The sequence below is a fragment of the Rhinopithecus roxellana genome, chromosome 6 (assembly GCF_007565055.1).
Source record: "Rhinopithecus roxellana isolate Shanxi Qingling chromosome 6, ASM756505v1, whole genome shotgun sequence".
NCBI classification, from domain to species: Eukaryota; Metazoa; Chordata; class Mammalia; order Primates; family Cercopithecidae; genus Rhinopithecus; species Rhinopithecus roxellana.
Genome location: NC_044554.1, coordinates 8,182,850 through 8,200,396, shown reverse-complemented (window position 1 = coordinate 8,200,396; position 17,547 = coordinate 8,182,850). Strand labels below are relative to the sequence as shown.

Sequence of the window (17,547 nt, the reverse complement as noted above, 5' to 3'; positions counted from 1 at the left end):
GGTGTACTCCACCCTGTGAGGTGTGGGGTGTCAGACTGCCCCTAGTGGGGGATTTCTCCCAGTTAGGCTACTCAGGGGTCAGGGACCCACTTGAGCAGACAGTCTGTCCCTTCTCAGATCTCAACCTCGGTGTTGGGAGATCCACTGCTCTCTTCAAAGCTGTCAGAGTCGTTTGCATCTGCAGAGGTTCCTGCTGCTTTTGTTGTTGTTGTTGTTAACTGTGCCCTGTCCCCAGAGTTGGAGTCTACAGAGACAGGCAGGTTTCCTTGAGCTGCTGTGAGCTCCACCCAGTTCCAGCTTCCCAGCAGCTTTGTTTACCTACTTAAGCCTCAGCAATGGCTGGCTCCCCTCCCCCAGCCTCGCTGCTGCCTTGCGGTTAGATCGCAGACTGCTGTGTTAGCAATGAGGGAGGCTCCGTGGGCGTGGGACCCTCCCGGCCAGGTGTGGGATATATTCTCCTGGTGTGCCCGTTTGCTTAAAGCGCAGTATTGGGGTGGGAGTTACCCGATTTTCCAGGTGTTGTGTGTCTCAGTTCCCCTGGCTAGGAAAAGGGATTCCCTTCCCCCTTGCGCTTCCTAGGTGAGGCGATGCCTCGCCCTGCTTCAGCTCTCGCTGGTCGGGCTGCAGCAGCTGACCAGCATCGATTGTCCGGCACTCCCTAGTGAGATGACCCCAGTACCTCAGTTGAAAATGCAGAAATCACTGGTCTTCTGTGTCGCTCGTGCTGGGAGTTGGAGACTGGAGCTGTTCCTATTCGGCCATCTTGCTTTGCCCAAAAAACTCTTCGTTTCCTCTATTTGTTCTTTACTCTACCTCCCCTCAGTACTCCCAATCCTCTCTTATATGACCCTTAGACCTTCCTGTGTTCCAGCAAGTAAAGGGTCAATACCCTTATGCACTAAACATTTTACAAATAATTGCAAGGGAGGCACTTCGCCAAGAAAGAAAAAAAAAAAAATTACAAGCTTTGAAATAGCAGTATTTGGTCAACTGCAGTTAAAAGCCAGGGTATGAAGTTCAAGTTGGGGAAAAGAGAAAATGGAACTGAAGAATTGAGAAGGGCAATAAAGAGCCAGAGAAAAATTTTAAGCGATCTGCTTTAAAAATAATTCTGACCAACATTAGTATATAAGTGCTCATCAATATTTGTTGAATATGATGATGGTATGATGAAAAAGAAGCTTTCATAAACACAGACTTAGATGCAGGGAATTTACTCCCTTATCCATACAAATTACAGACTATTATTCTACTATAACTTTGCAATTGGTGATATCAGTATTACAGACGTGAATACTGAGAAATAATTAGGGGAAGAAAATCAAACTTGGCTGATCTGGACTGTTTTTTCTTCTATTTCACTCAGAACTTTTAAACAAATAGTATGACTAAATGCTGATAAATGGGTTTACCTATCATTGTGAATAGGATGATATCACTCAGAAATGTAGGATTAAAAAGGGCCAATAAGAAAGGCTAGACTGTATGCAAGTATCAATAGAATGGGTTCTCCATTACTTTAATTCCTTATTTTCAGAACAGGTAAGAAATTCCTCATTAACGGATGTGCTCAATGAGAATTAAACACTCAAGACAGGACCTGACAAATCATTGTTTTATTTTAACATCACTGTTTACTGTTCTTCCTAACTGGCATTTACTACTTTGTAGATACTACAAATCACAATATAATTCCCATCATTATATGTATAACATGTGTTCCTTCTTGTTCTACCTTAACAGTAAGTGGCAAATACATCATTTTTATTGAATATTAATTTTCAATTTATTTCAGCAGCAAGCACCAAAATCAAAATCCAACAATCAATATAATAAGTACATGTAACAAATAATCTGAAATTTAGCCCCATTAAGACATGTGGGTGCAGTATTTTTATATTCTCAAAGATCTGCATATTTTGGGGGCATTAAACAACAGGAAACTAAAATTTAACAAAATCAGGTGCCATTTAATACTGTTTTAACATTTGAAAATTATTTATTTAATAATACAGATCGTCTTAATGTGCTGTAAATTTTTCTCACACAGCATCATATTGTTGGAATTTTTTCCCTTTTGGAGGTTTCGTTTTTCCATTCCTCTCCAGTAACTGGCATCCCAATGCCAGCAACTCAGGTAGATTCATGCAGTCATTCCTCTTCTCTCTGTACTGGTGAGCGCTCTGGAGGAAGAACAGATTCTAATTTCTGCCAGCGCTCTGGGGGCCACAGGATATGTGTGGCATGGGCATGCAGAAGTCCTAGGGAAACCTGAATTCATGAGAAACACAAAGAAAGCAAGAAAGAAATCATTTTATAAAAATAGTTATTAATATATTGAAAGCAGAATTTAATCCAGGTTTAACATTCAATGGAAAGGTGAAGATGAATTTTTAAAAAAAGTAAACACCTTTTGTAGCCATTGAAATACAAAAGAAAAAAACAGTAAGCACTTATATGGCATTTTTCTAGGTGCTATCATATGTAAACTCCTTTAATCCTTACAAAAACCATTTGAGGTAGGTTCTGTTAATATTTCCCTTTTACAGACGAGAAAGCAAAGCTCAAAGAGGTTAAAAAAGTTGCCAAAAGTCATACAGCTACCAAGTGCTAGTCTGTTTTTAGAACCAAGCAGTTTGACACCAGAGTCCACCATCTTAACCATTATCCTCAAGAACCTGATTGCATAGACCCAGGAAGCATAAATCTTGTGTATGTTCTCAGAGTTTCCCACAGAGTTATTGGTATCCTAGAGAGACTTTCTTTATGGAAAAATCACAGAGTCCTAAAAAATATGCATATTTTGTAAAAAACATTGTCCCACCTACCAGATGAGTAGCAGGAGTTAGGTGTGAGACTGGGTGGGCTGTCTCCATGGAGAGTACACTGCATAACACGGATCTAGTACTCATGGAGAGAGGTGGAAAACCAAGAGAAAGCAAACAAGGTGGGATGGGTAGTGAGGAAAAATAATAAAGTATACAGATCATGGCAGATGGTAAAGAATCCCCATTAGCAGAGGCGAGCAGAGATTGGTGAGGATGGAAGAGGTGAGGGGGAGGACTTAAGGCTGAGCCCAAAGACAGGAAGGGAGCCCTTAAACATCTTATATCTTCTTAAAGACATCAATTTCAGCGAACAGAAGAACACAGCAAACTTGTTTAAAAGGAAGATCAGGGTCTTATCTTCAGAGATTACCCTTCAACAGGTCTGAAGGAGGGCCTGGAAATCTGTGTTTTTAAAAAAATTGTTGTTGTTATAGTTATTGTCACGTGATATTTTAATGGTATTTAGAAGCTTACAAAATACACTCATATTTAGCACATATTTACTGAGTGCCAGTTATAAAGTAATACTATACGTCCACTTTATTTATCATTTTCAAATGTTTTTCCTATAAATTGGACTTCCACAGAGATTAACATAAAACATTCCTTTCACTGAAGCTCTTCTATTTGCTATTACATGAATTCAAGAAATCTCTTCTATTTGCTATCGTACGTATTCAAAAAAAATCACATTGTCTAGGGACTCAAAGACAGAGATGGATGTCAGGGAAGGTTTCCAAAAAGATAATCAAAAACACATTGTTTACAAAGAAGAAGAAGAAGAAAAATCTTTTAACAACAACTTGAAATACAAACTAAATAAGCACGAAGGGTAGCAAGAAGCCTGTGGGCTCAATAAAGGGTTTTTTCTTCTACTTGTTATTTTGAAAATCAGACCTATAAAAAATTTGAAAGTGTGGCATAAAAAACAGCTCCATCAAAAGTAAGCATTTACATTTTGCTGCATTCATTTCTTCCTCATTTTGTGTGTATATATATGTTACATGTACACAGCTACTTCTTCTAAACTGTTTGATAGTTGTTGACATCATACTAAATTATCCCTGAATACTTCAACATATATCTCCTGAGAACTAAGACCGTTTCATATATGAACACAATAGCATTATTATACACAAGATATTTAATGTAGATACAATATTACTTATTACATAGTCTATATTCAAAATTTTCCAGTTGTTCCAGTGAAGTCTTTCATAGCCATTATTTTAAAAACTCAAGGTCTAATCAAGGGTCACAGATTGCATTTGATGGTCATTGCTTTGCTTTGATTTACATTTAATTTCTTTTAATCTGGAGTCCCGGCAAGTTGCCTTGTAAAATGTCCTATATCTGGAATTGCTTGATTTTTTTCCCTCATGACTAGAGTCAAGTTCCATCAAATCAGAAGGCACAAAATGTTGGTGCGTCTCATTGTTATGAAGCCAAGTTTGATCACTTAAGGCAATATTGACTAGATTTCTCCATCACAAATAAATCTTTTTCCTTCTGTAATGAATAACTCTGTGATATATTTTATAATAATGTAAATATCCTATATGCCAGCTATAGTTCATCTAATTGTTTTAACATTCATTGATGACCCTGCTGAATCACTTATTACATTAGGTATTACAAAAATAATGATTTTCCAAATCTATTCTTTCTTTTGCATTTATTAGTTGGCATTGTTCTCTAAAAAAAGGTGCTTTCCCTCTCACCCTGCCTCTACTGTAATATCAAGAAGTCCTTTTTTAAGTCAAAATCTGTGACTACTTTTTATTTCTCTGTTTGATGCTCAAATGTCTTAAGATTGGCCAGTGGGAGCTCTATGTGTCCTTGGGAGACACCTCCATCTGTATTTTAGCACTACCTTACTTTTTGACACTCTTAGTTGTTACAGGCTTACCTTTTACCTTATACCTGTTGCACTGAGATCAGACATTTCTTTAAAGTGCCTTGGTTTCTTTTAGCAAGGAATGCTATTTAGAAACCAAGATTTGGTACTAGGTGTGCTCAGTGCTCCTAGGGTATCAATATTCTATGCCATTTCAGGGAATACATATAAAAAATCCAATACCACAAGGTTCTCCCTCACCTTCTGTACTCCATATTTTATCTCCCTTCTTCCACAGTGATTATCCTGGCTCCCCACAACATTAGCACATTTACTCATTTATACTTCCCTAAAATATACTCAAAATAGTTTCAAGGTGACTATACTACAACCATTACCAACAACAAATTTGCTGAGTACAAATTAAGATTTCTATGTAACTATTTTAGTCCTTAAAATATATCTCATTTTAAGGGTGTACTCGTAGGCTGGAGTGCAGTGGCACAATCTTGGCTTACTGCAAGCTCTGCCTCCCAGGTTCACGCCATTCTCCTGCCTCAGCCTCCTGAGTAGTTGTGACTACAGGCACCTGCCACAACACCCAGCTAATATTTTGTATTTTTAGTAGAGAGGGGGTTTCACTGTGTCAGCCAGGATGGTCTTGATCTCCTGACCTAGTGATCCGCCTGCCTCGGCCTCGGCCTCCCAAAGTGCTGGGATTACAGGCATGAGCCACTGTGCCTGGCCTGGAATAAATTCTTTATTTTCTCCCCCATATAGTTATGTTACCATTTGATATAGAGTTAGGCTCATTTGTTTCTATTTATATTCAATTTTAGAGTTTGCTTTTATTACCCATTTTTTATTCCATTTTATTTTTAAATATATAAAAATTTACATCATTCAAAAGTTAAGATTATTTTTTAAAGATGTGGTAGGTAGAATGATGCCTCCTCCGCCACCGTCCTGGCAAAAGATGTCCACATCTTAATTGCCAGAAGCTGTGAATATGTTAGAGAATAAAGAAGAATTAAGAGTGCTGACCAGTTGACCTTAAGATAACAAGAATATTCTCTATTATTTTATGGACCTGAATGTAATCACAAGGGTCCTAAACAGTGAAAGCAGGAGGCAGAAGGGTCAGATTCAAAGAGGTTTGAAAATGTGGTGCTGCTGGCTTTGAAGCTGGAGAAAAGGACCATGAGCCAAGGAATGCAGGCAGCCTCTTGAAGCTAGAGAAAGGAAGGAGATGAATTATCCTCTGGAACTTTCAGAAGGAATGCAGTCCTGTTGACACCTTAACTTTAGCCCAGTGAGACCCATATTGGACTTATGACCTCCAGAACTGTAAAATAGTAAATTTGTGTTGTAAGGAGCTACATTTATGGGAATTTATTCTATCAGCAATAGGAAACTAAAACAAAAAGTATACAAAGAGAAATCCCATTCCCATCTTCCACCCATTCCCAATAGGTAACTAATTTTATTAGTTTCCGGTTTGCTGTTTCTGTTTCCTTTTTGAAGAGGAAAAAAAAGCAAATAAGCATACATACATGTTCCTTTTTCCCTTTTAGACTTATACCAAAGGTAACATGCTATATTCTCTTTTGCACCTTGCTTTTATTCTCAATAATATATCCTGGAAGCTACCTCTATCACTTCAGAGAAATGAAGTCTGTGTTTTTTTGAAGTCTCCTCACCCATCTAACCCTAGTGATTCTGCTGATTACTCAATTGGGGAACCTAAATCTGTAGTTTCCACTTTGTTTCACATCCTGAAAAGGGAAACCTAATCAGCTTTAAAGAATCCCTTGAATGTATTCCAGAACATCCTAAATAACCATTCCAACTATGTTAACTTCCAGGAAATACTTCCCTAGATCTACATGATCTGTCATATTGCAGTTTTTATCCAATTTTGTTCTTATCTGAGCTCAGCAGAGTTGGAAAACAGCTGGTCTCCATCTCTTCTACAATAACCCTTTTTAAAATTTGACAGCTGCTACTCAGATGTACCTCAAGCCTTTATTTGCTTTACAAGATGTTTAACTTTTTTTCATAAGGGTGATTTGCCAGGCTTCTAACTTGGCTGAACTCTTGCCAATATATCTGCTTGCTTGCTTAGCTTTGGACTCAGTTTTGGGCATATTGATTCAATTTTTTTAACACTCATTTTACCAAAACCAATCTTAGAATTCTTTTATTTTAAACATTTATTAAAGCTACTAATCTTGCTTCCTGAAAAACATTCATCTTCACAATGATGAATGATGAGAATTCTATCAGATAACATCAATATTCCTTCAAAACATGGTATGGAATGCAAAATTCAGGGTTTCTTTTTTTTAATACTGAGAATAATAGAGAGAGAGAGAGAGAGCCTATTCATCCTCCATAGTGTCTTGTCACGGATCTTCATTTTTAAAAATTGGTATGTCTACAGGCAGGCAAATAGTATAGTGAATATAGAAGGAGATAAAAATCCAGAAATATATGAACTTTGTAAAAATTAAAAGTTATCCTTCAGGTACGGTTTTGGCTTGCATACTAGCTGTATTAGGTAGGTTCTCCAGAGAAACTGAACCAACAGGATGTGTGTGTACATATATATATTATATATATATATATATATATATATATAGAGAGAGAGAGAGAGAGAGAGAGAGAGAGAGAGAGAGAGAGAGAGAGAGATTTATTTTTAAGGAATTAGCACATGTGATTGTGGAGCCTTGGCAAGTCCAAAATCTGACAAGGGAGGTCAGCCGACTGGAGACCCGGGAAAAAGTTGCAGTTCGAGTCCAAAGGCAGACTGCTTGTGAACCAGGAAGAGTCAATGTTGTGGGTAAGGTCTGAAGACAATCTGCTGGCGTGTTCCTTCTTACTCAGGGGAAGTCATCCTGTTGTTCTATTCAGGCCTTCAACTGATTGGAAGAGGCTTACCCACATTACAGAGAGTAACCTGCTTTACTCAAAGTCAATCAATTTAAATGTAAATCTCATTCAAAAGCACCCTCACAGAAACATCCAGAATAATGTTTGACCAAAGATCTGGGCACACTGGCTCAGCCAACCTGACACATAAAATTCACCATCACACCTGACAAATACAATCCCCCTGCTCTTTGCTTACTCAGTGTTACACTCAGTGCTTACTCTATGCAGGGCAGTGTTCTGAATGACTTACACATACTGACTCATTTAAATCTCACAATAACCCATGGGGTAAGTACTATTACTGCCTCTATTTCATAGTCGAGGTAGTCTAGGTGCAGCAATGCGTTTTTTTGAGTCCAGACTCAAATACATAAACTCTGTTTCTAGAAGCTTTCTATCAGGATCACCATATCATTTATCATCCAAATGAAACACTTCTGGCAGTCCAAGGGGGTGCTAGTTTAATTAAGTCAGGACAATAAAAATAAATCAGGACTGTCCTTGACAAATCAGAATATAGTTGCCCTAATATAGTTGCTTCTCAATACTGCTAGGTCCCACATTCTTTCCTGAAAAAATAGACTCATCACAAGTAAGTGTACATTGTTATGTGCTAAATTGTGTTATCTCAAGTTTATATGTTGAAGTCCTAACTCGTAATACCTCAGAATGTGACTGTATTCAGATACAGAAACTTTAAAGGGATGACTAAGTAAAAATGAGGCCAGAAGGCAACTGGATTAGTGATTATATGAGAAGAGGAGATTATGACACACAGAGAAACACCAGAACCACATGTGAACACAGAGAAGGTCATGTGAGAACATAGTAAGAAGGTGGCCATCAACAGCCAAGGAGGGGGACTGTAGAAAAAACCAAACATACTGAACCTTGATCTTGGATTTCTAGTTCCAGAATTGTCAGAAAATAAATTTATGTTGTTTAAACCACACAGTCAGTGGTATTTTGTTATGAGAGCCCTAGCAAGCTAATATACACATGAATTGAAATAACACTGTGCAGCTGGGTGCAGTGGCTCACACCTATAATCCCAGCATTTTGGGAGGCCGAGGTGGGCAGATCACCTCAGGTCAGGAGTTTGAGACCAGCCTGGTCAACATGGCAAAACCCCGTCTCTATTAAAAATACAAAAATTAGACAGATGCAGTGGCACCTGCCTGTAATCCCAGCTACCCGCGAGGCCGAGGCAGAAGAATCGCTTGAATCCTGGAGTCAGAGGTTGCAGTGAGCCGAGATCATGCCACTGCACTCTAGCTTCGGTGACAGAGGGAGACTCTGTCTCAAAAACAAACAAACAAACAAACAAACAAAAAAACAAACAAAAAAAACACTGCTAGAAGTCAGGTCCATGAAATGTCCTAATACTTACTCCTCAAAATAGGGGAACAAAGAAATATGTTGAGAGAAAAGCAAAACAATTTTTGCTTTAAAGAAAAAGAGAGAGATGATTAAGTACATATAACTCTTCCGATAAGTTAAATACTTTGAACAACTAACCTAACATCTTGTTGGAACTTGATTCTTCCCTCTCCTTACTTATTTGTGTCCCATGTGTAACTGTGTCTCCTTCAATGTATTCACATTTTTCAGGTATAAGAAAGTTACTTTTACAGTAAATTTCAAAACACAATAGCAAAAGCATATTAAATGAACCCTGAAAACCTTGAGCAGATCATTGCATTTGTAGTATCTACTGAATGTGAAGATAAGTCCCCTACATGTCTTAATAGAACTCTTGTAATAACTGTTGCCCCTATGGTAGAGTGGGAGGACACTGAGCCCACAGATTGGGAATTTGTAATCTAGAACAGTAGTCACCAAACTGTTTTGATTATGCATCAGCAAAAAATTTGAGGATTCATCCCTATTATTTATGTTAAAATTACATATATACTATTAACAATCCATAAAATCAAATGTTAATATGGCTTAGATTCTTAATTTAGATACAAATAGAAGTTCTAATTTTTTTTCTTGCCTCCCATGGATCATTGTATTCACTACTTGAATATTCCTGCTTCCCACTTTAGCAATCTCTGTTTTAGGAAACACCAAAATTACTGGCTGGAAAGTGATCAGGGATATCAGTCAAGGGGTTGTTTCGCCCACACAATGCCAATGAACCACATGGACTACATTTGCACTGAATTGCCTGTCTTTGATTGAGTTGGCTCCACTCAGAAGTTATTTTGGCATCTGGTAGACACAGTCTTCATGAGCCCAGCCTTTCCTTTAGATGCCAGGGGGACAGGTGTGTGTGGCTCTGGTTCCCTCCCCTCCCTTTCCACAAACCTATAGTCTACAGAACACTCTTTCATTTCTTGGCTTCAGGTAGTTTCATCCTCTCTTGAGGTTTGAAAGGCTTGCAAGGACATGATAAGGACAAGCAAATGCAAAAGAGCCTTGAGTTGGGATACAGGAAAAAACACAGGAAAGAAAATAAGGAAGAACAAGACCAGTAGTGGGAGGAAAGACATTTTTAAAAAGATGTTCAGGCACTTCTACTATGTGAGGGGCCCTCACCAGACACTGAATTTGCTAGCCCCTTAATCTTGGATTTCCTAACCTCCAGAACTGTGAGCAATACATTTCTGTTTAGACCCTTAAAAAAAAAAATAATAAGATGTTCAGAACTTGTATTAGTCTATTCTCAAGCTGCTAATAACTAATAAAGACATACCCAAGACTAGGTAATTTATAGAGGAAAGAGGTTTTATTGACTCGCAGTTACTGTGAGGAAACTTACAATCATAGCAGAAGGGGAAGCAAACATGTCCTTCTTCACATGGTGGCAGCAAGCAGAAGTGCTGAGCAAAAGGGGGAAAAGCCCTTTATAAAACCATCAGATATCATGAGACTCATTCACGATCACAACAACAACATGAGGGTAACTGACCCCATGATTCAATTACCTCCTACCAGGTCCCTTCCATGACATGTGGGGATTGTGGGAATTACAATTCAAGATGAGATTTAAGTGGGGACACAGCCAAACCATATCATTCCACACCCAGCCCCTCCCAAATCTCATGTCCTCTCATTTCAAGACACAATCATGTCTTTCCAACAGTCCCCCAAAGTCATAACTCATTCCACCATTAACCCAAAAGTCTAAGCCCAAAGTCTCATCTGAGACAAGGCAAGTCCCTTTTGCCAAGAGCTTGTAAAATCATAAGCAAGTTAGTTACACCCTAGATACAATGAGGGTACAGGCATTGGGTAAACACACCCAGTCCAATGGGAGAAATTGGCGAATACAAAGGGACTACAGGCCCCATGCAAGTCTGAAATCCAGTAGGGTAGTCATTAAACCTTAAAGTTCCAAAATGATTCTCCTTTGACTCCATGTCTCATATCCAGGTCATGCTGATGCAAGAGGTGAGCTCCAATGGCCTTGGGCAGCTCTGTCCCTGTGGCTTTGCAGGGAACACCTCCCCTTCTGGCTGCTTTCATGGGGTGGTATTGACTGTCTGCAGCTTTTCCAGGTGCACAATGCAAGCTGTCAGTGGATCTACCATTTTGGGGTCTGGAGGACGGTGGCCCTCTTCTCACAGTTCCATTAGGCAGTGCCCCAGTGGGGACTCTGTGAGGGCTCCAACCCCACATTTCCCTTCCACACTGCCCTAGCCGAGGTTCTTCATGAGAGCTCCCCATCTGCAGCAGACTTCTTCCTGGACATCCAGGTATTTCCATATATCCTCTGAAGTCTAGATGGAGGTTTCCAAACCTCAGTTCTTGACTTCTATGCACCTGCAAGCCCAACCACATGGTAGCTGCCAAGGCTTGGGGCTCCCTCCAAAGCAATGCTGTGCCTTGGCCCCTTTCAGCCACAATTGAAGCCAAAACAGCTGGGACTCAGGGCACCATGTCCTGACGCTACTTAGAGCAGGTGGGCACTGGGCCCAACCCATGAAACCATTTTTCCCTCCTAGGCCTCCAGGCCTGTGATGGGAGGGGCTGCCATGATGGTCTCTGACATGCCCTGGAGACATTTTCCTCATTGTTTTGGCAATTAACATTGGGCTTCTTATTACTTATGCAAATTTCTGCAGCTGGGTTGAATTTCTCCCAAGAAAATTAGTTTTTCTTTTCTATCACATCTTCAGGCTGCAAGTGTTCCAAACTTTATACTCTGTCACCTCTTGAATGCTTTGCTGCTTAGAAATTTCTTCCAGCGGATACCCTAAATCATCTCTCTCAAGTTTAAAGTTCCACAGATCTCTAGGGCAGGGGGAAAATGCCACCAGTCTCTTTGCTAAAGCATAACAAAAGTCATCTTTGCTCCAGTTCCCAATAAGTTCCTCATCTCCATCTGAGACGACCTCAGCCTAGATTTTATTGTCCATATCACTAACACTATTTTGCTCAAAGCTATTAAACAAGTCTCTAGGAAGTTCCAAACTTTCCCATATCTTTCTGTCTTCTGAGCCCTCCAAGTCTCTACGAAGTTCCAAACTTTCTCACACTTTTCTGTCTTTTTCTGAGCCCTTCAAACTATTCCAACCTCTGCCTGTTACCTAGTTCCAAAGTTGCTTCTACTTTTTGGGGTATCTTTAAGCAGAACCCCACTCCCAGTATCAACTTACTGTATTAGTCCATTCTCATGCCGCAAATAAAGACCTACTTGAGACTGTGTAATTTATAAAGGATAGAGGTTTAATTGACTCACAGTTCAGCATGACCGGAGAGGCCTCAGGAAACTTACAATCATGGCAGAAGGGGAAGCAAGCATGTCCTTCTTCACATGGTGACAGCAAGGAGAAGGGTCAAGCAAAAGGGGGAAAGCCCCTTATAAAACCACCAGATCTCATGAGAACTCAGTCACTATCATGAGAACAGCATGAAGGAAACCACCTCCATGATTCAAATACCTCCCACCAGGTCCCTCCCATGACACAGGGGGATTATGAGAACTATAATTCAAGATATGATTTGGGTGGGGCACAGCCAAACCATGTCAGAACTAGAGCCAGGGTCAGAAGATGATCAATGTGAGGTGTGAGGAATGAGGTGAAGCACAAAACTTTTAAATCCATTTGATTAAAATATTTTGTAAGCAGGAAAAACAATCTGTACTTTTAGCAAATAAAATATTTTGATGAATTTACTTAGCAGCATAAGAAGAGAGAGAAATTTCCAAATAAACAAAGCAGCAGTCAGATGATATTTATTCTACAATATTAAATTACCTATAATTATGTTCGAAAGTCAAAACAAACTGAAACAATATCCAAAATTTGAAATGTTGTTCTAACATAAGTACTGATTTCTTAATGCTTAAAGAAATGTCAGCTCTCCAGTCTGACATCAAAGGTCCTTCACAGTCACATCCTTCCAAACTCATCTTCATGATTTCTCAGTACAAGTACTCTACTCTCAGGGCCTCTCCAGAGCACCCACAACAGGACATACCATATCTATCTGCCTGCTTCTGATTGTCCTTTCAGTTTGTAATCCTCTTCCTTAGATCCCTGGATCCCTCTTGCAAGACCCAATTCAGTCCTGACTCTTCCATCCCAGCCACTCCAATTCATATCCATTTGTTCCTGACCAAGGAATCGAAGCCTGGTGCAGCGTCTCCCCAATATCCAGTTCTTCCCAATATGAAGATCAATATATTTGAGTTAAATAGATTTTTTATAAAGTAGCACATCTCTTATCTTCTTGACCTCCCACCTTTGGATCCAGAGGATTATACAGCTATCATCCAGTGTTTTCTCTCAGCATGTATAAGGCTAGTGGTGAGTATAAGGCTAGTGAGGTATCATTAAAAGTGGTGATCCCTTTTGGACCATAACTTATCTGCCAGTGATCCCTACCTTCAGGTCCTTGTTTAAAGGGGAAACCAATGGTTCGGGCCCCAACTTAATTCAAATGAACAAAATGAGCACAGTAGTGGCTACATCCTTTATTAGTCTCAAAAAAAAAAAAAAAAAAAAAAAAACAGGCTCAGTTCTCCCATAGTTTTTCTCTCCCCAAATGCACCCATATTTCATCAAAGGCAGAACCCACTCCTCCTGGGCTTCTTACTACAAGGTTGTCACATCTGAAAACCAATTTTCTTCTCACTGGTTTAGTTATTTCTAAGTCTTCTTAATGAGATTTTGAAAACATTATTATTGGGTTAATAAATGTTTCTTGCTTAAAGGAACAAAATTTAATAATATAGGAACCAAAACATTTGTGTGGTTAGGTCAGCAATGACCAATACAAAGTAATTTACTTTCTTATCATAGTACTTACAGCTTTAAAATAGGTTTTAAATAAAACTTACAGTTTTAAAAAAAATTTAGTACGTCATCAAAATAAGATAATCACAAATGAAGCTTTAAGAAATTCCCTAAGCATAATGTGACCATGCAATTTATTACCCAAATTAGGACATTTAAGAGTGAAGGGGGTTATTAATAATTAAACTGGGACAGTAGGTGTAAACCAAGGTGGCTCTAGGATATACAGTCATCCTCCTTATGTGTCATCCCATTATTTTGACAAGTGAACATTTATCGACTATTGTTATACTCTGAGGGCCTTACATATATAATCTCTCTTACTACTAAAATTAAAGCTGCAGTATAGATATTACTAATTGCATTTTGCAAAAAAAAAAAAAAAAAAAAAAAAAGCTCAGAATTACTAAGTAACATGCTGATGGCTGTAAGGCTAGTAAATGATAGAAGCAAAATTTGAAATAGGCATGATTCAAAATTCATGCTGCTCCCACTATAAGGTACTGCTTCTTCTGTGATGTTATGTAATAATTTATGTTTCCATCCCTATAGCAAGGGTCAGCAAACATTTTCTCTAAAGGGTCAGAGAGTAAATAGTTTAGGCTTACAGGCCATATGATCTCTGTTGAAACTGCTCAACTCTGTACCTGCAGCACAAAACAGGCATGGACAATATGTGAGTGAATATAACATTTGTTCCAATGAAACCTGATTTACAAAAACAGGCAACAAGCTGTATTTGGCCTGAGGGCCATTGTTCACCAACCCCTGATTTTTACTCTAGACCCTATAACGTCTTTGCTGGGAGAGGCAGAGGTTCTAGCTCACCTTTTCTATATTATAAATTAGCACGGTGTTTTGAACAAGATTGGGAACTACCTGTCAGCAATAAGTATTTACTGAATGCGTGAATTAAGGAGGAAAGCTTGTTTGTAAATGCTGTATTTTATTATCTGGGCATCAAGGAAATTCCTTAACCTACATTAATGGAAACACCCATAGTTCTTTAGAAAATAGTATGAAGTAACAGGAGGGCTTCCATAATCACTGATGATATACCACAATGGACTGACAGCAATCTATCCCTACAAAGAACTGTGAGACAGTCTCAAAAGTATTTTTGAAAGGTAGAATATGGAATTCCCTAGTATACTTTCTGGTACTGCACTGACAACATGCCCCAATTCTTTCTGGATTGGGTACCACAAAGGGGGATGTTGCCCTTATAATCACTGCTGAGACCAGGGCTGTGAGTGTCAAAGAGAGAGCAAGGTCACTAGCAAGAAGCACAGGACTTCACTTGCAGCTTCTACTGTGATGTCATGCATTCAATATGATGCCACAAGTGCAGGGGGATGTCCTGACTGTACAGAGACACTGCTTTCCTGATTCCACCTCTCTAGTCACCAGTTTTTGCTCATGTCAACATTACACATGAACAATAACAACCATAATAAAGGCACAACTTTAAAAGCAATCTAAGAGACTAAGAAAAAGTGAGAAGAACAAAATGATTCCTTTAATAAATAGCATAACATTGAGATTTCTTGCAGATACTAGCAAAACAGATGCATGGTTTAAGTAAATCAAACAGAATTAGAAATAAAGGCAGGCAAGACCAAATGTCACATAGAAAAATGAGCAATTGTACTGTTAAAAATGATCAAAAAGGTATTTTTTAAAAAGACTAAAGCATATCAATCATGCTACCTACTTTATTTTTAAACATGGATTAACATATCCATACTTGAATTTTTTCACCAACATTTTTGGATACAGGAGACTAGGTTCATACAGAGAACAGTATTAGCCTATTATTCACTCACACATCCCCATGATGCTTATCTACACAGCATACAGAACAGATAAACACAACTCCTAATAAACAAAGGCATGCACACAGAATGCTTCCATTCCATGTAAGCACTGACTGATATGCACTCAAAGACAACCTGGTAAGAGCAAAGCTTTGGTTGTTTAGGTGAATGAGGTATGTGAATATCATGTGCCAAAGAATTATGCTGAAGGCAAACAAGAAGAGCCTCAAAACTCCTAAGCTCAAAGCTTTGGTGAGCCAAAAAGGATAAAAGAAAAAAAAATACAGATAGAAAGCAATGGAGGAGTGAGAAGGGAGGCTCTGGAAAAAATGGATAGATAGGTTAATACAGGGAGGAAGGAGCAGCAGATAAAGTAAAAGGCACAGAGTCAGGGGTGGCACAATGGGTGACCTTTCTTTGTGGGAAATGAGCTACTGAGATTGCCCCCTCTGGTATCACCATCCTGCGAGACCCTAGCAGTAGTGATAGTTCTGGAAGCATGTCACTGTGCAGAAAGACCCAGCATCATTTTCTTCCTCCTCCTTGAACTCAGAAGAGTAATGGCCCTTGCACCTAGGAATATTTCCTGTAGAAAACAACTCTTTCCTTCCTGAAGATATAATACAGGTCCACAGACCTTACTAGCAATTCTAAAATCGAAAGAGTTCCAAAAATATGAAGTTTTTTTGTAACCTTCTGGTAGCAAAATCTGACCTGACCTGAGCTGCTATAAAATTATAGTCTATTTATCCCATAGAGTATGCCAATTCATACTTCTGGCTGCAGAAATATTAATGTGCTTGATTCTAGAAGCTGCCCCAGTCTCTGCTGGGGGTATTATGTTACATATGGCATAGACATAGTTTAAATATGCTGTTTATAGATACTGATATCACCTTTCCAACAGCTGAAAAGTCTGAATTCTGTAGTATAAGTTTCCTAGTTTCAGATGCGATATTAACATCTTTAAATATAAGCAAAGGTGGATATTTACCAAAGATAATAAATGTAATCAGATATAGGCTCAATCCTAGGTGGGATTGGCACCCTACTAGATGCTGCAAATATACAGAAGGTAATAAACATGATCCCTGTCACTTAGGACCTCATGATCTGGTGGGAAAGACAGATGTTTAAACAAAGTTTTGAACTACAACCTGGCATGCTAGACATACAAAGGAGCCAAGTACCCTGAGAGTAGAGGTTGTGGCCAAGCCTTGAAAAGGCTCCACTGAGCAGATTCATCTAAGTTAGCTCTAAAGGATGCTGCTGACTTCACTCCCCTAAGGACAGATCTTCACCTATGACATCCCTTTCCAGATTTTTATCTAGAACATTCTCCTAATCTTTCATTAATTTCAAAGGTGAGATAATGTGATAGGTTTATACAATGTAATATTTTGCAATTTAAAAGCAAGACCCTATGGTTTGGAAGAGATTCAAAATGAGACTCTCTTTCAAAGGCCTCATTCTAGTACAAGTGTTTTCCTTCATTACCAATAATTTTAACTTTAATCATTTCAAAGCAATTTTCCTGTTCAAGACTTAGCTTTAATCAGAATGCATTTTCAGGTCACTTCATAGCCTCTTCATGCTTCTCTCTAGATAACTACAGAATCATGCATAATCATTCTAGTCCCCCCAAGACACCCTCAGTAAGTAGTCAGTTCAACATTTTATGCAAAAATAGATACAAAACAGGCCTCTGGGGGTATCTCCAGCTAATTTTCATGAATTAATTTCCCAGGATTGATGTTTATGCACCAGTCTCTTTATCACATAATCAAATCAGTGGAGTTGAAGTGGTCTAACTCCTTATTTTGCAGCTTGATTAAGCAGGTGATGAAATATTTGAATATAATTTGGATAGTTAACAGCTC

At 38.8% G+C, this 17,547-nt stretch overlaps 1 protein-coding gene across 10 annotated transcripts in view; it reads right to left on the bottom strand.

Moving 5' to 3' along the window:
- Window positions 1–1,603: 1,603 nt before the first annotated feature.
- IMMP2L (inner mitochondrial membrane peptidase subunit 2) overlaps window positions 1,604–17,547 on the bottom strand; it is a 913,124-nt gene continuing 897,180 nt past the window's right edge. For 6 of the 10 annotated variants that reach the window (XM_030932903.1, XM_030932900.1, XM_030932898.1 and 3 more), the window contains one exon: window positions 1,605–2,271. In XM_030932903.1, coding sequence (XP_030788763.1) covers window positions 2,262–2,271 — 10 coding nt within the window. In that variant the 3' untranslated portion in view covers window positions 1,605–2,261. Of the gene's footprint in view, window positions 2,272–17,547 lie in introns of all 10 variants that reach the window. The other 4 variants (XM_030932891.1, XM_030932893.1, XM_030932892.1 and 1 more) reach the window with 1 other exon arrangement.